Genomic DNA, 21,922 nt, shown 5'->3' with positions numbered 1-21,922 from the left:
TTTCTCCCCCCTTCAGCTCCACTTTGGTCTTACTGATAGTTTAAAGCTCAGCTTCACCACTGGACGCCACTCACAGTGACCTGCAGCTGCAGGTCAAGCATGTCTGAAACTGAAACCAAGCTCTCTTGGGGATAGCTCAGGGCAGGGATAGCTCAGTAGGTAGAGTGGTGGCCCCATGATCGGAAGGTCGGGGGTTCGATTCCCCTGAACAGCTACCCTGAGGTACCCCTGAGCAAGGTACCGTCCCTACACACTGCTCCCCGGGCGCCCAATGGCTGCCCACTGCTTCACTGAGTGAATGGGTTAAATGCAGAGAGGGATTTTCCCCACGGGGACCAATAAAGTACACTACTTTCTTCTTCATCTTAAATGTAACAGTTCTGATTCTTCAGAGAGCGAATAGTTAGCCAATTTTTAATGCATCAAATAATTCCAGCTGAATGTGACAGGCTGTTAGCAAAAGGAAAACTATGCACAGAATATCTTTTCTCAGTTTAGTCATCATATTCTGCTTGTAGGGTTTTGGGGAAGCACTACTGAAATATGTGGAAAAATACGGTGCGTTTCCAGAGGAAGCTGCAGTGAGACTGATGAATGCGAGCGATGCCCAAAAATTACACCCAAACTGTGCAGCTGAGGAAATCATATCAAATTGCATCCATAAAAGAACTGGCAGAATAAAAAGATCACCTCTGTTGCAATCTGCATTAGTCAAGTACTCTTTTAAAGCCCTGATAACCGCACCAAGGACGCACTCTCCACTCTTATTTTCACAGCATTAAGTATTAGTCGAGGCACTCGTAGCTTGATAAAGGCCTGATCTGTAAATGATTTAAGCACGCAGTAACAGTAAAAACTGAAAGGAGACGATGAGTGAGTCGACTCTGCAAAATGGTACGACGAGTTTCGCTTCTGGCAAAGACACTTCATCAAGGGCATCAGAGGCCACGCCCCCTCCAAATGGTAAATACTGCACAACCCGTTTGTGGAGGAAAACTTTCAGTTACGCTCCGAACATCAAACCCCTCGACTGCCTCTTCAATGTTCTCCTGCCTGCTTTTGTTCTGTATTTTTCCAGCAGAGTCAGCTCTCTCTCAGCTTCTTAAAACAGACTTGTGTATACACTGAACCAGCAGCCTCTGTGTTTCACACCACTGTGCTGTTTTTGCCTGAGCAGCAGCGTGAGTAGCTTGCCTGGGCGTAGCAGGAATAACACAGTGCCGAGCTGCACACAGGGTGCTGAGGACTGGTTGGAGGGGATGTTTGGGGTGGCTGAGGCTACCTCTGCTCGTAGCCTCAGGCCAGACTGGGAATCAGTTCAAAGATTTCCTCTGTAACTCTGATTAAAAATACACAATGGATCTTTTTAACTTTCATGGCTACTAATTAATGAACACAAAGGCCCTCTTGAATTTTCCACGTGAAAGAGGAGCTGACATTCGAAAGGTTCACTGAAGCTCGTAGCCCTTCCTAGCGCGCCCCCCCAGCCCCTCTGCATCTTGTGCTCTCCATCTCCTTGTAGCTTCAGGCTAATTGCAGCAATTTTAGATGATTGTTATTAAAAACAGGCAAGCGGCGGAGCTTTCCAAGCTGAATCCCCTCGAGGAAAGGCCTCATCACACCAGGAGCGCCTGTGCATCCTAATAACTGCAATCAGGGCCGTCAAGAGCGAGGACCCTTTGTTTTCTGTGACGCTGTGAAGAAAGCAAAGAGTATGCGTGCACACAACAACACTCCAGCACCTCTTTAGGATGAATAAATCTAAAGAGAACAGCAGCAGCGGTTCTCTTGTCATCTCTTGCTAGTGCAGCAGACACACAGCTGAGCAAACACAGAGTCACCGTGGCTCATAGAGGCATAAACACTATGTTTTTTTGTTTTACCTGAACTGAATATCAAGAAGCTTCACTAAACACAAATTAAATTCAAGTTACATACTTCAAGCAACAAGATGAACTACTGAGGAAAACGCACAGAGACCACAAACATGCTTTTCTAACCTTTTCTGTATGAAAGGTTGTAACAAAACTCTTCACTGCTACGAGCTATTCATTTGGTAAAAAGTCAAAAAAAACCTGTGTTCATGCTGTTCAAACTAAACGAAGCTCCGCCTTCTTGAGGCTACTTCCTGTCAAAAGTGAGTTTTTCCTTCCCACTGTTGCCAAAGTGCTTGTTCATTGATCTGACTGTTGGGGTTTCCTCTGTGTTATCGTAGCGCAGGTTTACTTGTGATTTGTTGCTATAGAAATAAATTAAAATTTAGGCTGGAAAACGAGCCAACGCAAAAGCATTGGAAACTCGGGGCTTGTTCCAAAGTGTATCCCGATGTTAAAATCCCAGATTCCTCTGCAGAAATAAACATGTTTACAATCTTGGACAATAATGATTTAGGTCTATATGTTTCCCCATAAATTCCACCAGTATAATATATGATGTTTAGTATCAGGCGCAACATTATACATAGCTGTGAGTGACATGTGGCTTTTGTTCAACTATATTAAAAAGACACAAACAGAAATACTGAACAGCCAAATCTTTAAAGCACATTTAGTTTCAAGGTTTTCGTTTTGTGTTTTCAGCTAAAATGACCATCCCGCACGACTGAAGCAAATTGGCCCGATTTAATGCAGCTCTGTTCATTTCTCTAAATTGTTTCTTTTCTGCCCACTAATAACCCTGAAGAGTTGCACAGACCTGCACACACACAACCTGGTGTGTACTGCGAGCTTTCAGTCAGTACCAGCGATTTAACAGTGTGATTAATTAAATTGTTACCAAATCAATTCTAATTATCCTGCGGTGTTGGTTCTGATGTAAGGCGGCAGGCAGCATAATGACCAACCACATCAGCAGTTATCTGATACAATTACAACACACAAATTACAACGCACAGCAATCAGCACAAAAAATAATGAGAGGCACAGGGCTCACTTACAGATTAAACAAGAGCTGCCGGGGCCAGCCGCTGATCAATATCAGTGGGATCTGCTGACTCTGGACTTAGAATAATGGAGGCAGAAATAAGAGAACAAGAAATGCATCAAATAAATAAAAGCGAGCTCAGGTGCAGAGATCGCTGACTTGGTGAGCTGCAGTTTATGGAAATATGAGAACTGTGGTTTGACTTTGACGTGATCAATTGTGCAGGTGAACAGGCCGATCGGGAGCTCTGCTTTGTTATGATCAATCGGCATCCCTGCTGGCGAAAGAAGAACAAAATGTGTTGTTTCTCTGTGTTTAAAGCAAGCAGGAGAGAAACTCTGCCTTTCTAAACCTCCTTCTCTATCCCAGCACCACGGATCTCTGCTTGCCTTTTTCTGTTTGCACACTATATAGAAGTTGTTTAAAGCTACCTTTGGGCATTTTCCACCTTTACTGGACAGTGAAGAGTAGACAGGAAAGGGGCAAGGCATGGAGCTCAAGCCTGGGCCACTGCGCTTCAGCCGTGAGGCGTATGGTTGCCCGTTCAACATGTGGGCAAAAGTGGCGCTCAACCACCGCACAGGATTTTGACCTTCCACTGATGTTCCACCATTACAGAAGCGAACAGAAAGCAGACAGCAACTCCAGAGCTGTCACTATGGTGGTTTTATGAGTGAGAGGAAAAATAAGAGAGCAGCTAAATGTTTCACTGCACTTACAACCCATACAGCTTCTCTGCAACCGTCAGACCTGTCAGCCCCCCAGACAGTCGAAGCCCTCAGCAGCCCGTCTGTAAACGCAGGCAGTGTTGTTTGTTGTCCGATGCTCCATCGAGTGGGTTTTACAGCGTGGCTGAATGCAAATCGGCACAGACACACACAGAAAACACCAGACCTGTGGGCAGAGGGTCCTCCACAACACTGCAGCCTCCCTCCCTGCCCATGCATAATGCATGAGAACATGTAAATACGTTAATTCTCACATGCATTAATGATCACGGAGAAGCTCACAGTCTAAGCACCAGGGCAATTAATAAAAGATGGTGCACAGTAAAGGCCCATACCTCCCAGTCTTGAGAACCTCCAGCCCACCTACCAACCACTTGATCCGCTGAGACACATTTCATGCCAATTCTTAACCTTGTTTTATTTCTGTGCTGCTTGGGGGTGTGGTACAGCCGGAGTAGAGCTGAATAATGAATGGAGGCTATCAGAACGCCCGGCTGCTGAAGACAGAGTCTGCTCCACAGAAGATACAGCAAGGGTTCACCGCACAGATGCAAACAACTGCTGCGGTCTTGCTCCGTAGTCTGGGGAGGAAATGAAGGGTTAAATGGTCTCTGGGGAGCAGGGGAAATGAGGGCTTCATAGCCTGGGGACGGCATAAAACATCACTTGCAAACACACACAAATTCATCTCAAGGCACAAACAGTGCAAACAAACTTTTTAGCCAAGGCTGCCCACTGAGCCTACCAGAAAGAAAAGCACAACTTGCATCCTTTCATATGTGAGGGGTATTTGAACACGTACGCGTGTATATTACACCTACTTTCCACCTTTGCCTGGTGTGTGTCAAAGGGCACGCTGCATGAAAGCTTCTGATGACACTGCGCATTTTGTTATTGCAGTCTTGAGTATACTGACCAGTGAAATTTAGCACATGAATGAGATTCTAACTAACACTTGTCCAGATTTCCTCATAGAGTCTTCCTCATACCTGTGCCTACAAACAGACATATAAATGAGCCTAGCTGCACGCCTACGACAGTCATTAAAGAAGATTACTAGAAGAAGTAGATCAGAGCTCTGAGCATGTTTGGAAGCAGCAAAGCTAACTAAGAACACAAACCAGTAAATATATGTGCAGTGTTGGGGAGTAACAGAGTACATGTACCAGCGTTACGTATTTAAAATACAAAATGAGTAACTGTATTCCGTTACAGTTACCATTTAAAAAGGTGGTATTCAGAATACAGTTACTTTGCTGAAGTAAAGGGATTACACGGCGGTCTTTTCCTGTTTCATATGTTAGGCTACGCCCTCTCTATGTTTGGTTTCCACGCCGGTGGAAACCCAAACAAAACACGCAATAAGAGGCTCTGATGCTTGCGTCTCAATCTCACGGCCCATTTTTAAAAATTATTATTCAAAAATTTATTTAACCTGAAGGCAACAGGCAGAGTGTTACAGGCATCACCCTAAAGCATGCAGCCTGATGGGCAGTGTAGTCCGTGCTGCAGGGAGAATGGACTGCCATACCCGTGATGTGTCTGTGAGCGAGGAGGGAGAGAAAGGAAAAGTAGGAGCTGGAAGCATGTAAATATAATAATAACCACTGCAGCCAAACAGAGAGCCTGACGAGCCCAGCTGTAAGTAAGCTGTTAAGACTCGACTGTACACCGTGTTCGTGTTTTCCTCTGAAACAATAAGTCCCGTTGGAGCAGCCTTTCAAATCCTCTCTCTGTCTCTGCTAGCAAAGTCGACCCAGACAACAAAGTAAAGCTAGTTTTCAGCTACGAGCCCGACACGAACCCGACGTATCAGCCAGAGGTCCCTTTACTACGGTTCGGAGCCGCGGACCTGTTTTATATACGCGAGGAATAGTTTCTATACGAGATCGCTGCAAAAAGTGCAGCCTTACCTAATGTCCACCTACTGTTACTCATTTATATTAAGATTTAAACATCTAGTTGGTGTTGGTGTGGAGAGTAACCTTCAGTAACAGTAATAAATCACACAGCAATAGGACATTCATGTAGCTGTAAAAAGCTTAATAATATATTAAGTGATCCAAAGTGTTCAGAATACGTTACAAAATACATTTTGGGGCATGTAATCTGTAATCTGTAATCTGTAGTGGGATACATTTTAAAAGTAACCTTCCCAACACTGAGTATGTATGAGTAAATTATGACCCATGAAAAAAACCTCCCACAATATAAGACTTTTCTAACCTTTAGCAATAGACGTGATTCCGACTGACTCGCGCCCTGCACTTCATATTTCCTCCTGAAAGAAGTCGACTGCATGTGGTTTCAATTTTGTCCGTCACCTCATCTTTGCTCTGGCTCTTAACAGCGACCTTCAAGGCACGGACGGCTGTACCTCACGTCACGGTGAGCGAGTACAGAGCTGGCATTTGCACCTACTGTAACACAGCCTTCACCAACTGCCACTTTTATGTCAAATTTGATTTCAAACTCTGTATACTGAAGAGAAGCAGAAAGAGGCAGATGGCTGGGGAAATTGAAAGCTCTGCCTCGTCTATTCTTTGTTCCACAGAGTATGAGCTGGCCAGGCTGGCAGCTTGTCAATCTAACCCACCAAAGGGACAAGATGTGGAGATGACAGCTCTTTCTCTCTCCATTAGTGTCCCATTTACAGCCCTCTCTTTCCCGCTGTCATTGCATCACTTACGGGAAACCCACAAGCTGACCTTTCGCCGACACCTTGTTTCCCTGTCTGTCGAGCTCAGAAAGCAAAAGGAGAAAGAAACGGTCATCCTCTAGCCGCTAACATCTCCCTGCCTTCTGTGCTGAGTTCAAGTGACAGTAATCAGTGTTTATTAGCTCACTTTGCCCTTGCCACATCCAAGTGCAACAGCCACATATTAAAGTGATTAGACAATTAGGCCCATTACTGTATTACACTGGCTTATGTCACACATCACACTGGACACGGGAGAAGACAAAAACACTCTGGCTTTCCTTCCATTACAGACATTTCTGCAGCTCTAAGCTGGCAGAAAATTCACTTAATGATTGCAGCTTGTGTGCAGCACTGCTCTATTTAGAAACCAGACTGCATTTGCTGTTCAAATTAACAGTGCAAGGGGATAAAGGCACAAAGGGGAATAGACTGCACTAAGCAGGAAGAGAAGAAGACCTGATGTAACGAGGCTTACGCTAATTAACACGAGGTCTCGCGCTCGTTTCCTAAAAAATTTACTTAACGCGACTCGCATTGCTTCATTTATCTAAGCAAATGAGCGGAGAGATGTGTATCTACTTAAGCTACAGCAGGTCAATTACTAAAGCTAAATAATTCACAGAATGTAATATTTAGGTCTAACAAAAAAAATCCTATTCTGAATAGGAAAAACTTCTACACTGAGTAAATGCTATCATAATTAGTATAATTAAAGCACATCATGTATTAATTACCGCAGGATAATTTCAGCAGAAATAGTTAAGAGTTTGCCTACATGTGAGAGATGAGACAGAAATGCAAATTAACAAATTAAGCAGCAAAGCAGCAGACTGAATATGTTCAGTAATGCAAGAGAGAAGAGAAGAGAAGAGAAGAGAAGAGAAGAGAAGAGAAGAGGAGGAGAGGAAGAGGAAGAGGAGGAGGAGAGGAGGCATCTGGAGGCTGCTAGACATCACAGCACTCTGATGGTCAACCTCTTCTCTTGCAGGAGGGGTAAAAAGGGAGGGAAATCTGTTTCCTGTCATCTTCCATCTTGTCAGTCTTTGTTCAGACATCTTGCATCTCCTCCACCAGCTGTTTGCTGCCTGTGCTGACAGATGGCTGCTTCTCTTTGAAATGCACTCTCCTCTGGCCTGCTCTCCCTTACATCCCCCCACCTCACTTGGTTAAAGTTTTAGGGAAAAACTAGAATGACTCCCTTGCGGTTGCATGCTTCAGTCCGTTGCAGCTTGTGAAACCCCTTTTTGGAAGGTTTCTTCTACTGTATTTGTGTGCATGTCTTCACATACTTGGTCTACAAAAAGTAGCCACAAAAGTAAATAATGCTTCAAATAGGATTCTTAAGCGTGGATGCTTCGCATGCATAGCACAGACTTAAGGCAGGCGGTGACGTCACAAAGTGTCCAACAAAATTTGAAACTTTCTGTTTTTCAGTTTCTGCGTAGAAAAATGGTTAAAAGTATTTTTGTATCCTATTAGACATTTGTGTGAATTATTCCCATCACTGGTTCTTAAGGTTTCTGAAGTAATGCACAAAGGTTGCTTTGTGTGACTGCACAGGCATTGATATGGATGGATGGACGGACAGACGGTGTGAATACATGATTCAAACCACAGCCAGCTCTGGGTTGGAGCGATAAAAATAAGTGAGGTGAATGCACAACAGGAGCGTCCATCTCACAGAAAAACTGTCAGCCACTCGCAGAACACTATGATGTATACAGCAATAAACACACTTTTTCCCACTGTCCAGACAAAAATAAACATCTAGACAACATGCATTGTGGAAACCCATCCGTGCGTGTCTGTGTTCCACAGCGACGGCCAAATTAGTCAGATCTTAAAGAAAGCCTCACTCAAAACGAGGCTGAGGTCAATAAAAAAGCACAACACTGCTCTGTGGCTTATGCCAACATATTGTGGCACTGCCAGACAGTCACACAGGTTTACATTCATACCTGTGTAATGAACTGCTGGAGTTTTACTTTCCAGCAGGCTGTAGCATGTGATCTATCCTAATCTGTGACATTCCTGTAGGTCGCATCGTCTATGTGAACCAACTCGACCCGGCATGGGAGCGCACAAAAGAGACAACAGAGGGGTCTTTGAGCCAGAGTACCAGGGGCTACCCATGGAGCTCAGGCAGCGCAACTATGGGAACCATCTCTGTACCCAGTCATCCAGCAGGCTGAAACCTGAGCTGCTCAGGAACGAGCAGCAGACGGCAGGCAGGACCAGCATTCCTGTGGGAATGTGACTGGGGCTAATGAGCTCAGGTAGAACTGAGAGGGAGAAAACAGGAAAAACAAACTATATGGGCGTATAACTTAAAGAATCATTTTCAGATCGATTCAGAGCTACAAAGGTTTGCTTAGCAAACATCGCTCTCAGTAAAGGAAAACATGGTAACTGATAAACAGCTGTTTGCAGATGAATGTGCCAATCCATTTTTGCCACATAACTCCCAGTAAAGTGGCAAATTGGGATGCTTGTGATCAGTAACAATCGTCCCATTATACCATCTGCATAAAACATATACCATATTTTCTGCACTATAAGTCGCACTTAAAATCCTTTAATTCTCTCATAAATCGACAGTGCGCCTTATGTGTGAATTCTGGTCGTGCTTACTGACCTCGAACCGATTTTAGGTGCTACACGGCGCTCAAAGATCTGACAAAAATGTTTTAGCACGACTTTGCTAAGCTACGAAGCCGCACCGCTTGATGGATTGTTGGAGCATTACGGCTGCCGTAGTCAGGAGCCTCGCAGATCTGGGTCCTAATCTCCGTCCGCTAAACAATTAAGTTTAACATCCAGGCATCCATGAAAACAGAATTTATTACATTTAACAGAGTTAAAAGTTAGCAGGAAGTTAGCTCGCTAGCTTCCACCTAAACATGATATAGCATGTTCTGACTGAGAGATTTCTGAAAGAATTCAAACGTACAGCTCTGCTATCACTTCCAACATAAATGAAGACAGGAAACTAAACAGCAGTGACGTTTGTAGGGTTACTGAAGTTGGGCTAGCTGGTATATAATGATGTGCTACGTGATCGCTAGCGACACAGCTATGTTAGCATAAACACAGTGAAGCTGGAGGATGAATGCTAACCTTTTTCCACTTGATAAAAGTTAACGTGAAGGTTCCAGATGGTTAGAGACAAATGCAATCGCATGGCAGGATGCTGTAAACGGACCAAACTTCAGTCAGGAGAACAACTGAGATAATCCATCCACAATACGAGGTTAGTCATTAATATACTGCAACAACATGGGAATTTCGCTTAATGCGCCTTATAATCTGGTGCACCTTATGGTCTGAAAAATGCGGTACACAAAGGTTCTTCACAAAGTTTTAGTCTTACCTGTCACATTGACAGCACACATTTCATCACATAAAGAAAAGCAGTTATTCCACCTGCGTAACTACTGTGAATCCCTGGTGGCCCTCTTCAAAGAGGCTACACTGGCAGATTTTTTCACTTATTTCAAGCAAAAATATCTTGTATTAACTGAAAAAATCTGCCAATGAAACAAGCGAAAGTTCTCCAGTTTCAAGATGCACTGTCTAAAAACAAGTTCCTATATGTTACTGAAGCGTTACAGCTGCAGCTGAATCTGCCTCATTTTAAGTGCAATTAGATATTTTGACTAGAAATAAGACAAATATACTTGGTACGACTTTGAGTTTTTGCAGTGTACCCCCCACCCCGTTATTTGTCATGTGTTGCTATGGTGTGTGAACATTCATATGTTTGAAGTAGGGCTGCCACGATTAGTCGACTAGTCACGATTACGTCGACTATCAAAATCGTCGACGACTGATTTAATAGTCGACGCGTCGTTTGAAGCTTTGTAAGATCACAAAAGACGCAGGAATAAGTAGCAGGATTTAAGAGTGTAATAACGGACTGAAACAGAAGATGGCAGCACTGCATGTACAAGGATGCCAGTTGCCGTTAAACCCCGAAGAAGAAGCAGCTGTGTCCCAGAATTCATAGCGCAGCCCAGCTCAGTTTCCAACAATGGCGGCAGCTAGTTAGTTTTACTATTACTCTTGTTATTCTTTATGGGTCACAAAATAAACATTTAACATATTTTCAGGCGAGAATGTAGCTGTGTAAACCTCAAATATCTGCTCAGTTTATCAGGACACCACATATTTTCAAAAGCGCTCCGACGTTTTCGGAGACGTCTGTTACCCACTAGCTCGATAGCTAGCCGGGGGCTAGGCTCACTAGAGCCGTGAGAACATCGGACTCCCGGCAAATTGTTTTCAAACCCACCGCCGTCTTTCGCTACTCAGGTTAAATATGATATATAAGTCACTTAGATAACTTAAAAATGTTATTGTTTGGCTTTTTTTGTATTTTATTTGTTCCTGAGTAAATCGGTTTGGCTGAGATTAAAGTTATAGTTTTTACACAGCTGAATAAACGTCAAGCAGACAGCTGATTATCAGAAGTGTGAGATGCTCCAGAATTTACTCCGGTGTCCTGTTATATTTTAGATAGCAAGGAGTTTATTAAACTTCACCGAAACAATCTGCAAATTTCATTAAAATTTAATAAACTATCATCTTGTCTTTCTTTATTTTTAGTTAGCACAGACCTTAAACACTATCATTAGCTGTAAGCTAATGATAGTTATATAAGAGCAGATGCTGCTGGTGCAATAAGCTGTACGTTTTATGTCCAATGGATGATGATCTGATTAGTGACTAATCGCAAAAATAATCGGTGACTAGTCGACTATCAAAATAATCGTTTGTGGCAGCCCTAGTTTGAAGACCCTTCTAATAAGTACAGTACACAAATGCATACCAAAGTCTGCACCAGCCACAGCATGCAGATATGCGTAATGTAGAAGAACCTGCTTTTTTTGTTTTTCACCCTTCAGGTTATGTGTAAGAGATGGAGATAAAAGGCGACAAGCAAAAGCATACAGCCCGTGTGGGTAAAAGTTGTCTTTCCACTTGGCTAGGCATCCAGTCATTCGCTCCATCCATCTGTCAGCTACGTCCCTAGTGGCTACACTGAGGGCTCACGCTCTCTCTCCGGCCTGCAATTGTTCAGTGATCCAGACACTGGTCAGCCGCTCCCCGTCTCCATTCTGTTTTCCGCTGAGGAGGCTAGAGACCAGAGACACAGAGGCAGGCCCTGCCTTGTTACAGCCCACTCACCATGTTTACATCCAGCAAATTAACACAAACATGGCAGGGAGATATGAGATCCTGCCCGAGGCCTGAACCCAGCAGCGACTGCCATCGACACACAAAGGCAAACTGCTCCCGTGGCTTCACCATTCACTGGCAGCTCCGCGGCCCGGTCTTTCAGACACGTGGCCGAGACTTTGACTATGTGTCACTGAATGCCTCCAAACATTAAAACCATCGTTTTTCAAACAGTCACAGTTTTTTCAGCTCTGGCTTTTCATGACAGAAGGTAGGCAGAACAGTCATCTTCATGACCCCATCTTCTTCTGCCACACATTTCAGTCGTAGTTTAGGGTTTTTCGCTCATAGCAATGCAGGCCCTGCAAAAATCACTTAGCTCTTTGCGAACAAACAGATCTAATAGAGTGAAAATCTGACTAGTCGAGCTACTTTACTCCCTCTAAGCTTCTGTTGTCTCCTCTGTGGCGGAGGCTTTTTGTTTGACAGATGTTTACAGGGGCTGGGCGTTGTTTCCTTGCTGTGTGCTGCCTGGGAAAACATCTGGAGTTTGCAGGGATTTACCAGTAATCCCTTTGGCAAGCTCTGGAGTGCTTTCTTAGAATTTCAATATGTCTGTAAACGTAAGAAAGGATTTCACGGCGAAAAAAGAAAAAAGAAGGTCCCGCTTTGCAGCAAGTGCTGCCGAGGTCGAAAGTTCTGTAAGCTTCTTAGTGCTCCAGCTTTTAAGCATAAATAAATTAAACCGGCTTGACTAAAACGCCTCCAATAAACTCTCATTAAAGTCCTATAAGCGTGGATGGATAGACAGAGGGATACAACTTTGATGGTGTTCAGCTCATTCATTATTTGATGAAAAGGAAACAGCTTTGGCTACGCTGGAGAAATCCTCAAAAACGGTAAATAAGATGTAAACTAAAAACCTGGGAGCAAAGGAGCAAACGTCTCCCAGAAGTCTTCAGGACAAGGATTATGTGCCCCAATCACCAGGGTTCACGCGGACGTATAGCATTTGTCTTCATCCTTCTCTCCGAGTTTGTTTGAAATGCACGAAACCACCCAAGAGGGACTTCCACACCATTTATCTCTCATATCTCATAACACACTGTGGCATCACCAGAGCCTGCAATTAGCCGTCCTTAATGTTAACCCACACCCACTCTGTCGTTTTCACATTCATTATAGTCATTATAGTCACCCCCAGCATTCACAACCCAAGCCTAGCATACAGGCTCAGTAAATACAGAGTCAACAGTCCCACAGCCCCTCACTCTACAGGGGGAACAGAGCAGTCTGCTCGGGGCTCACACTCTAATGTTGAAGTAAATCTCCGTCACCATTTATCCTATACAAGAGTCTTCATCATATTTGAAGTCTTCCCATGTGACTTGTATAAAGTTAAAATCTTCAGCGTATTATTTCTGTTGTCTTTAAATACTTTAAATAAGTCTGACAGGCTGCAGATACACAGAAACTGACTGAGGTTTAGCAGCTCCGCACCACGTTACGGAGCAACAAAGGCTCAGCTTGTATTTACCAAAAGAGCCTGCGTATAAATAAGCAAATGCGACGAAAGCCACAATTTGTTTCAAGGTTTGAATGTAATAACAGGATCCCTGAGTGTGTCATTTTGCAGAAAACATTGTGTGAACGGCAAAATTGGATACGAGATATACTTCATAGATAAATATTGTGATGTGTGCCGGACATTATTTGTATAAAAACCCAAGAAACTATTGGGCACGTCACCATACTGTACTTCTGCAGTATGAATAAAAGCCTCTTACAGTAAATGGTTAACAGGTGCCAGCCGCAGAAGCAGCCAACCATCTGCCAAATGTATACTCAGGAGCAGATACTTTCCAAAGCACTGAGAAATTGATGTTAGTAACTTATCTCTTTGTGATCAGTGTTGAAAAGTAAATATATTTGTTCAAGTATTCATTTCTCAGCTGGCAGTCTTTACATTCAAGCTTGTTCCAAAGAACATCACACAATGCTAATTCTGCTTTTCGGTGCCAGTTATATTGTCAAACACAAACGGATGTATCGCAAATTTAAATGTGGAGTTGGGGGTGCTGGTTGAAGATGAGTAAAAAATGTATTTGTCAAAAGTGTGTGGGGAAGGAGGTCGGGAAAACGAAGACGGTAACGCAGCCATCCGTGAGAAAAATGTACTGCATTTTTCAGACTATAAGGCGCACTTAAACTCCTTTAATTTTCTCAAAAATCATCAGTGCGCCTTATGTATGAATTCTGATTGTGCTTATTGACCTCGAACTGATTTCATGTCGTACACAGCGCTCAGCAATCTGTCAAAAATGTTTTAGTACGACTTTGCTAAGCTACGAAGCCGCACCGCTTGATGGATTGTTGGAGCGTTACGGCTACCGTAGTCAGGAGCCTCGCAGAGGAATCTGGGTCCTAAACTCCGTCCCTTCAGGTCCCAAAGTCAAACGAACACTGAGAGTTAAAAACTGTCTAAATTCTTTCATCTTTAATAAAATGATATATGAATGATGTAACAATTAAGTTTAACATCCAGGCATCCATGAAAACAGGATTTATTACATTTAACAGAGTTAGAAGTTAGCAGGAAGTTAGCTCGCTAGCTTCCACCTAAACATGATATAGCATGTTCTGACTGAGAGATTTCTGAAAGAATTCAAACGTACAGCTCTGCTATCACTTCCAACATAAATGAAGACAGGAAACTAAACAGCAGTGACGTTTGTAGGGTTACTGAAGTTGGGCTAGCTGGTATATAATGATGTGCTACGTGATCGCTAGCGACACAGCTATGTTAGCATAATATAAACACAGTGAAGCTGGAGGATGAACGCTAACTTTTTTTTCCACTCGAAGTTAACGTGAAGGTTCCCGATGGTTAGAGACAAATGCAATCGCATGGCAGGATGCTGTAAACGCACCAAACTTCAGTCAGGAGAACAACTGAGATAATCCATCCACAATACGAGGTTAGTCATTAATATACTGCAACAACATGGGAATAGAGCCGCTGCAGAGGATTCAGCATTAATGAATCAATGGTACAGAAGTGGAGGAAGCAAGAAGAATGAGTTGAGGAAAGTTCGACTTATCTGACTATTTTGTTTCGCTTAATGCGCCTTTTAATCCGGTGCGCCTTATGTATGAAAAATATGGCACATTTTGATAGTTCTGTACTATAATTTAAGTGTCTCTGGGTGCAGCCATCCAGCTATGGGAGAGGCTGTAGTTAACACACTAATCACAGGGTGTGTGTGTAATTGAATTAGTCCAGTGGGAGTAAGGTCACTGTTTGCCCTCTGTAGGTCTGCAGCCCCACAGTCGGCCCACTGGGGGTCCTGGCAAAGACAGACAGAGCACAATTTCAGTGTTGTGCTCTCTTTCCACTCTGAGGAATGCAACTGACCTCTCACCTCTCACCAGTCGTTACCTACACCTATCTCACTTAAGGCATGAGCCCACACACGGGGGCAGCAATTACCCTTCCCCCAGACTTTGAGGACCCGCACGTTCTTGATCTAGAAGCTACAGCACTCTGTGCCCTTCTCACTCTTTTTCTTCAGAGAACAAAAGAGGTGGGTGGTGGGGGACAGGCACTCAGTCAAACATGGCAGCGCTTGTTTAAGGTCAGCTCCCATTCACATGCTGCTGAAAGCACGCCTGTCAATCACACATAACCACACAGAGGCTGCTGCTTCTGAAGCAAGACAGCTGGGAGCAGGAAAAGCAGGCGACTGCATAAGCCTTGCCTCCGCCAACGCACATTCAGCTTACCCTCGTAAGCACTGACACACACATCCTGTTGTGCACACTTTCTTTTAGCTACAGACAAGAAGGAAAATAGTGGAATCCAGGAAGGATGATACTGAAAACACACTACAGGAGGAGGACACTACACTTTTACACTCTGCCACTGGCTGTTTTCATGGTTGCCTTAACCAGCATCCACTGTTACACTGACACTGTTAACCTGACACTCCCCAGCTGTTCCACTTATCTCTAATGTCACTTTGCAGGTTTTATATAACACAATAAAACACATTGGAGGCGCATTAGAGCGTTTTCCAAACTTGTGCATCTCGTTTTTAGAAGCAGACGCTTTGAAATATTAGATCTCTGCATCATAGTGAAGCAGTCTCCTCTTTTTCATTAAGTTTGTTTAAACACACACCATGAAATATTAGACAGGCTGCAAAAACAGATTTCGGTTAGAAAAGATCAAACCAGAGCAGCCATCTTCCTACTTCCACACCCCGAGACTGCTCAAGTACAAAATGGCAGACCAGATGGAAACGGAGCACCTCGGGCACCAACAGATGCTCCCACGAGGCCACTTGGCACACACTCACTTATCCGCTATAATAGCCCTGATTATAGCAAAGACAGTGTAACACATGCACTGTTATTTCATATATTTAATGTGCCGAATGCTTTAGCCTACCAAGAGTAAACCAAAGTAAACTGAGCCATGCGTGACCGTTTTTCTGTAACCGGATAGCTCGGATGATCCTACAGGGCAGACACCTGATGCTAGGTGGAGAACACGATCGGCATAAGGGGTCAATACAAAAAACCGTTGGTCACGAGACAAAAAGAGACGAGGGCAGGAGGACAGCTGACTGGCTAGATGGTCGCTGGTGGCTGTCGTCTGGCTGATAGATGGCCTCGCTGCCTAAATGACTGGTTAACTGACTGAAGGCAGTTGTAACTGTAGCTATTCATTAGTAGAGCAGCGAGCAGTTAGCGAAAGTGCTAATGGCTGGCCCAAAGCTTGGCTTTCACAGCCTAATGTCAGGCTCACACAGAACAGTCTATCAGACTCATCACATTACACAGGCTACAGGACCAGACGATGACATCACTAAAGGTGCGCTACCTCACAAGAAAAGGTCTGCCCTCATGGAAACATAACAGCCATCGAGCAGGCGTTACATTAAATCACAAGTATGGATCTGCTTCACGTTACATTTACACAAATTATTCAGAGCAAGGACTTTGAACATAATGTGAAAGCAGAGAGCGAAGAATGAGGCAGATATATGAAATACCTAAATAAATCTGTTTGCTCGGCTTGTTTTTAGAGCTCGGAGCACAAATGGAGACTTTTAGAAAACTGAACTCATCCTTTTATTGTGGCAAACACTCGAACAACAAGTAGAAAGTGTTCTCACTTAAGTGCAGTGCTCCCATAAAAACGCAATATTATCATGCAAATGGCATTAGAAACTGTGTGTTTGCACAGTTACACTGAGAACTCACGTATTTAACCTCCACTTTAACACAGGCCTGCAGCCCCGAGGTAAAACCTGCATGTGGACGTACCTTCTCATTGTACTTGAACTTGACATAGAACCAGCTGGACTTGATCATCGTTGTCTCTTCTGCTCCTGACTGATTCAGTGCGTGAGGAATGACTGATGATCAGCGTGCAGCCTAATGACACGGACGTTTCTGCTCCTTTATCCCGTTGGTCTTTGTGCTGCTCCTTTCTCTCACTTCAAGCCCCGGAGCCAGCTCCCGTTTGCTTCACTCCTTCGTCTTCGTGCCGCGGCGTGCCGTGTGTCTCATGTCGGGTTTGGAAGGCTGACAGAGGAGCTCCTCAGATGGGCTTCAGCTGTGTTCAGTGGTGGCAGATGCCAGCAGAGGCGCAGCAGAGAGATGTTTTACTTCTAAGTGGGCTAACTCTACACGCTGCAGCACCAACCTCCCGCACTTCCCTCTCCCTCTTTCCTTTCTTTCTTCCTGCCTATCATATGTGCTCACTTTCTCTGCCTCACTTACTCTTTTTATGTTTCCCCTTTCTCGAGCCCTGTGCTCACTCAAATCACCTTCTCCGTGCTTCCCATTGCTCTTTTTTATGCACCGGTAAACTCTTTCATTCCGACCTCATTTAACCCCCTTCTGTATCTATTTCAATCTTACGTTTCTCTGCCCTCTGTAAACCAACACTGTCTGCTTTATTATTTCTACAGAAATCAGCCAGATGCTAGTCTGACTCCAAAGGTTCAGAGCTCCCCTGGGCCAAATGCACTCTGACAGCTGAACAAATGCACCCCCTAAATGCTACGTCAAATGTATTTATGCTGAGATCAGATTGGGCAAAACTCCCTCTGCATGAGCGCTTCAAATATTTACAAGGATTGTAGCAAAGATTGCCGTTAGCGGCTTATCTAGTATTCCTGTTTCACCAAATTCCAACTACTGGGACATTCCATGTATTCCGGTACTGATTTGATTTCCATGAATTCTTCTTCTGTGCTTCCTGATTCAACTTTACATGATATAAAATATCTCTCTAAGGTGGTTAGCATTGCTGTCTTGCAGCAAACAGGGTTGCGAGTTTGAATCCACCATCTGGCTGTGTGTCGTTTGCATGTTCTCCCTGTGTTTGTGTGGGTTCTCTCCGGGTACTCGTGCAGTTAGCGGGGTTAGGGGTTTAACTGGTGATCCTAAAGTGCCCGAGAGTGTGAATGGTTGTCTGTCTCTTTCTGTGCCCTGCCTGCATCGTACAGCCTGGACAGGTCGCCAGTCTGTCACAGAGAGACAACCTGTCCTGGTTGTGGTTGGATCTCTCGTCCATCCATCATATATTTAATTTTGAAATTAAACCAGCAGTTAATACTGCATCACAAAGCAAACTCAGCTTTCACTTGAAGTTATGTAGTTCAGTTTTAGCCTCAACTTGAGACTGGGAACGGGCCACCCAGTCAATGTTTACATTCTGCCACTCCCGCTGGCGCACAGGGCCCATATCCCATCCACACAGTGCTGCTGCTGTGTATATAATCATGTCACTTTTGACGATGGTTTGAAACTACAATGGGCTCCTGTATCCCACAGGGTTTATCCAAATTTGGCAGCTCCCGAGGTAAACTGAGGCAACCCCTGTCATGGGACAGCAGTGGGTTATAAACAAAAGTAATCAGACGCAGGAGTGCCACTGCGTCAGCATCCATGGAAACATAATCTCCCTTTGTTCAAGGTTTGTGCCAGCATGGGGGGGGCAGCATCTAATGCCATCGTGGGACATCACGGAGGACGGACCGACTCTTTCACACGTCATGCTTACAACAGTGAAGCAGGAACAGATTGGTAAAAGATCGATATAGTCAATACAGCGGTTCTACTCTGTGCTTACTACACAAAGGGGCGTAAAGAAGGGTCCATGCTGATCGTAGATACAGAACACAGAGCCGTATTTCCCTGCATCTGTCTGTGGATAGGTTATTGAGCACTAAGACGAGGACTGCTCGCTGAAAATGAGACATTTGCATATCTTTAAACAGCTGACATTTAGGAGACAGCATCTCTGCATGTGTGCAGGCACAGTTGGCCTGCAAACAAACAAAGCAGGTAATGTCACTGATTTTTCCTGCATGACAAATTTGATACACGACTACAGAAGAGAAACCATCATTTAACATGAACCTATCAAATTACCTAACAGCTAATTTGTCCTTTTTTTATTAGCCACTGAGGATGTCTGCACTATTAAGCAATGAAAGTGGGACACTACGACTACAGTTTGTCCTGCAGTGATAGTCGTACAGTAACATTTATGTCTATTTTATATAAACTTGTATTTCAACACAGTGCTGTCACAGTTTTGCCATCATTTACTGATTTTTTAACCCCTTCCTCTGCATTTTTAGGTCAGCAGTGACGTACGGAGGGCTTGTCTTCAGCAGTCGGTCTAATCAGAAGAAAAACAAACAGCAGGTTTCCTTGACTCAGGGCTGCTGGGGCTGAGCGCGTGTGGGCTGCTGTATATCATTTGCTTCAGTCCTGTTCTTCCTCCTTACTCTTCTTTCTCTCTTGTCTTATCACTTTCCACTCTCCTCATGCCACCCATGGGGAGCCTGTAGTGCTGTAATGCTAAGTGACAGCCTGCCTGCCTGCTCACTTCCCACACACATGCCTACGCTTGGCCATGTCCCCCACGGCCATCGCTGCGCCCAGATAACAGAGTTTCAAAAGCTCGGAGGGATGAAATCCAAAAAAACAAAAAAGAGTTTAGGGTATCGTTTCAGCGACTGGTGTGCGTTTAGGCACAACACGGAGCTGAACAGAGCTGGAAAGGTGCAGTCAGTGGCTTGCTGATAATATTTTGAGGACTGTGCACAATTGCATTACAAGGTTATCTTGAGATCTCTTTGGATCTCAAATTACACAGTTATATAGCGTGCAAAGACATATCAAAACAATTAAGTTCAGGGGCAACAGAACAGGCCAACATGAGGTCAATGAGCATTGTTTCTGCATGGCTTTACCAGCATCAGGAGGGAGGAGGAGGCTGAAATGCGCCAGTTTTTCTACAAATATCTCAAATATCAATATGTCTAAAAAGGAGTCTCTTCTTTTTCAACACAAACTGGGAAGAAGCTTTAGCAGGCTGTAGAGGCTCTGGAGCTGCCCATCTGCACAGACTCGAGCGTGACGCTGTGTTTTTAGCGTGGACATCTTTGTCATAATCGCTTGTCAACGTCCGTCCTAGTGTACGACACACGAGAGCACGTACAGTGGACCTGACACTTTTTGTTTATGTGCTAGCTTGCTCTCTCCTCCGGCTGCAGCAGCCCAGATGTTCAACCCCGTGAGCTACAACGCTTCAGCTCTGCTCCGATTTTCCATTAAACCTGCTAGCATGAAAAAGAGTGAGCACGCCATCCTGCAAAACACTTCCTCCTTAGAGTTTGCTTTAATCTTTTAAACTCAGAAGCAGCTCTGTGCTACAACATAGTTCTCTTACATAATCAAATATAAGGTTAAAAAAATTAATGGAGACAAATGAGAGACACTTTTTTAATGAAACTCACCTGTGGGAACTGTTAGTGAAGGAGGGAAGGCTTTACAACAAACGACACCCCCACTCCTCTACAACACTGCTGCAATGGGCCGGCACGGCACAGTGCATGTTTCCTCGCTTCCTCTCCGCAGGCCATATTGGCCAGCAACACAAAGGCCATTTCCTGCTCTCCACACAGATATTACAGTTGAAGCTAAGTCTCTCTGATGGCCAGATAATACAGGTCTGAGTCCCGTCTAGGCCACAGCCAGGAAATCACATTAGCCTCCCCCCCTCTGCCTTCTACTGCTGGGGATTATAGCACCAGGCTGCCTTGGCACAAATTACTTTTGCTGTAATGCAGTGAGGAAGCTTGTATTAAGGTCCATGAGGTGCAGCAATAACTTGTTTGTTCCTTTGGGAGAGCTGACCACTGACCACTAGTTTAGCTTTATTACTGTAAAAAAGTATGCAGTGAGACTTACAAGGAAATAATTCATGTAGGGGAAAAAGCTCTAAACCGGTCAATCAAACGAGCATTAATGTGATGAAGGAGGAATCTGTATTTAATGCTAATCTAGCTAACCAATTTTTGGGGCAGGAAATAACTTCAAACTGGTCAAAGCTAGCAACTGTTACATAATGCTCTGAGCTGAATGCTAAAACTAGCATGCTAACATGAGCTGAATGTTAAAACTAGCATGCTAACATGTTAATGGGCAACTACAGCATTTACTAATTATAAACAAAGCACAACTACGGCTTTTGGACACAGAAGTCCTTCTACTGATTTAGTTATACAAAAAATGCATCAAATACACAGACATGAAGATGCCTTTAAATACCTCGATGAATCCTCATAAACTGAGATTTTACTAAAAACTTTGTGTCAAAATGGATAGAATTGATTTTCTGGGATGGCATTAGATGGAAGGTGGAGTGATACACTCATGTAACAGTGAAGTATTTCTCTCAGAAGTCAATCCGGTCTTTAAGTCTGATGTTATTAGCAGTGTCTGGGTCCAAACTCCGCTTCAGGTCCCAAAGTCAAGCGATCACTGCAGCATCACTGAGAGTTAACCCTTTAAGACCTACCATAGAACCAAGTTCGCCAGAGCTTATATTATATTTTTACATGCTGTGGAGCCATTTTTGGGAGCATTTCAAGTTGCTATACATCAATACAACCATTATAGCCCAAACTTTAATAATATGTCTGCATTAGGTGCATAGTAATTACATAAATTGCAAAAAAGTGCAATAAACTACAAAAAAATTGAAAATCGTTTTTGTTTTTTTAACATATATTTCTAGTTAGAGAAATTTAAGAGGCTTATCCCTCAAAACTGTAAATACAAAAAAGTTACACAAACTAGTTTCCCACCACAGGAAATTTATTTTGAGTGTCTTCATAGTTTTATTTTTGAAATACACCAATTTTTATATACTGCAGGAAAAACGAAAATAAATATTATAGTGCAAATTTGCAAAATAACAGCATATGCATCAAAATAAACTATTTCCAGCAGTGCAATATGAGTCTTAAGCATCCCAGAAACGACACAGAAAGTCATAAAGTCAAACATAACTTTTTAAAAC

The 21,922-nt window shown here is 43.7% G+C and overlaps 1 protein-coding gene across 11 annotated transcripts in view; it reads right to left on the bottom strand.

The window, feature by feature from the left end:
- auts2a (activator of transcription and developmental regulator AUTS2 a) overlaps positions 1-21,922 on the bottom strand; it is a 355,571-nt gene that overhangs the window by 205,035 nt on the left and 128,614 nt on the right. The window contains exon 1 of one of the 11 annotated variants that reach the window (XM_086307769.1): positions 16,861-17,497. The exons of 9 other annotated variants lie outside the window; for them this stretch is intronic. In XM_086307769.1, coding sequence (XP_086163895.1) covers positions 16,861-16,908 — 48 coding nt within the window. In that variant the 5' untranslated portion in view covers positions 16,909-17,497. Of the gene's footprint in view, positions 1-16,860; positions 17,498-21,922 lie in introns of those variants that run through there. One more of the 11 variants, XM_086307766.1, reaches the window with a different exon arrangement.

The sequence above is a fragment of the Aulonocara sp. 'chitande type north' Nkhata Bay genome, linkage group LG10 (genome assembly GCF_057382095.1).
Source record: "Aulonocara sp. 'chitande type north' Nkhata Bay isolate Kocher_YH1m ecotype deep benthic linkage group LG10, A_spYH_male_GT1.1, whole genome shotgun sequence".
Taxonomy (NCBI): Eukaryota; Metazoa; Chordata; class Actinopteri; order Cichliformes; family Cichlidae; genus Aulonocara; species Aulonocara sp. 'chitande type north' Nkhata Bay.
This window is presented reverse-complemented; position numbering and strand designations above follow the sequence as displayed.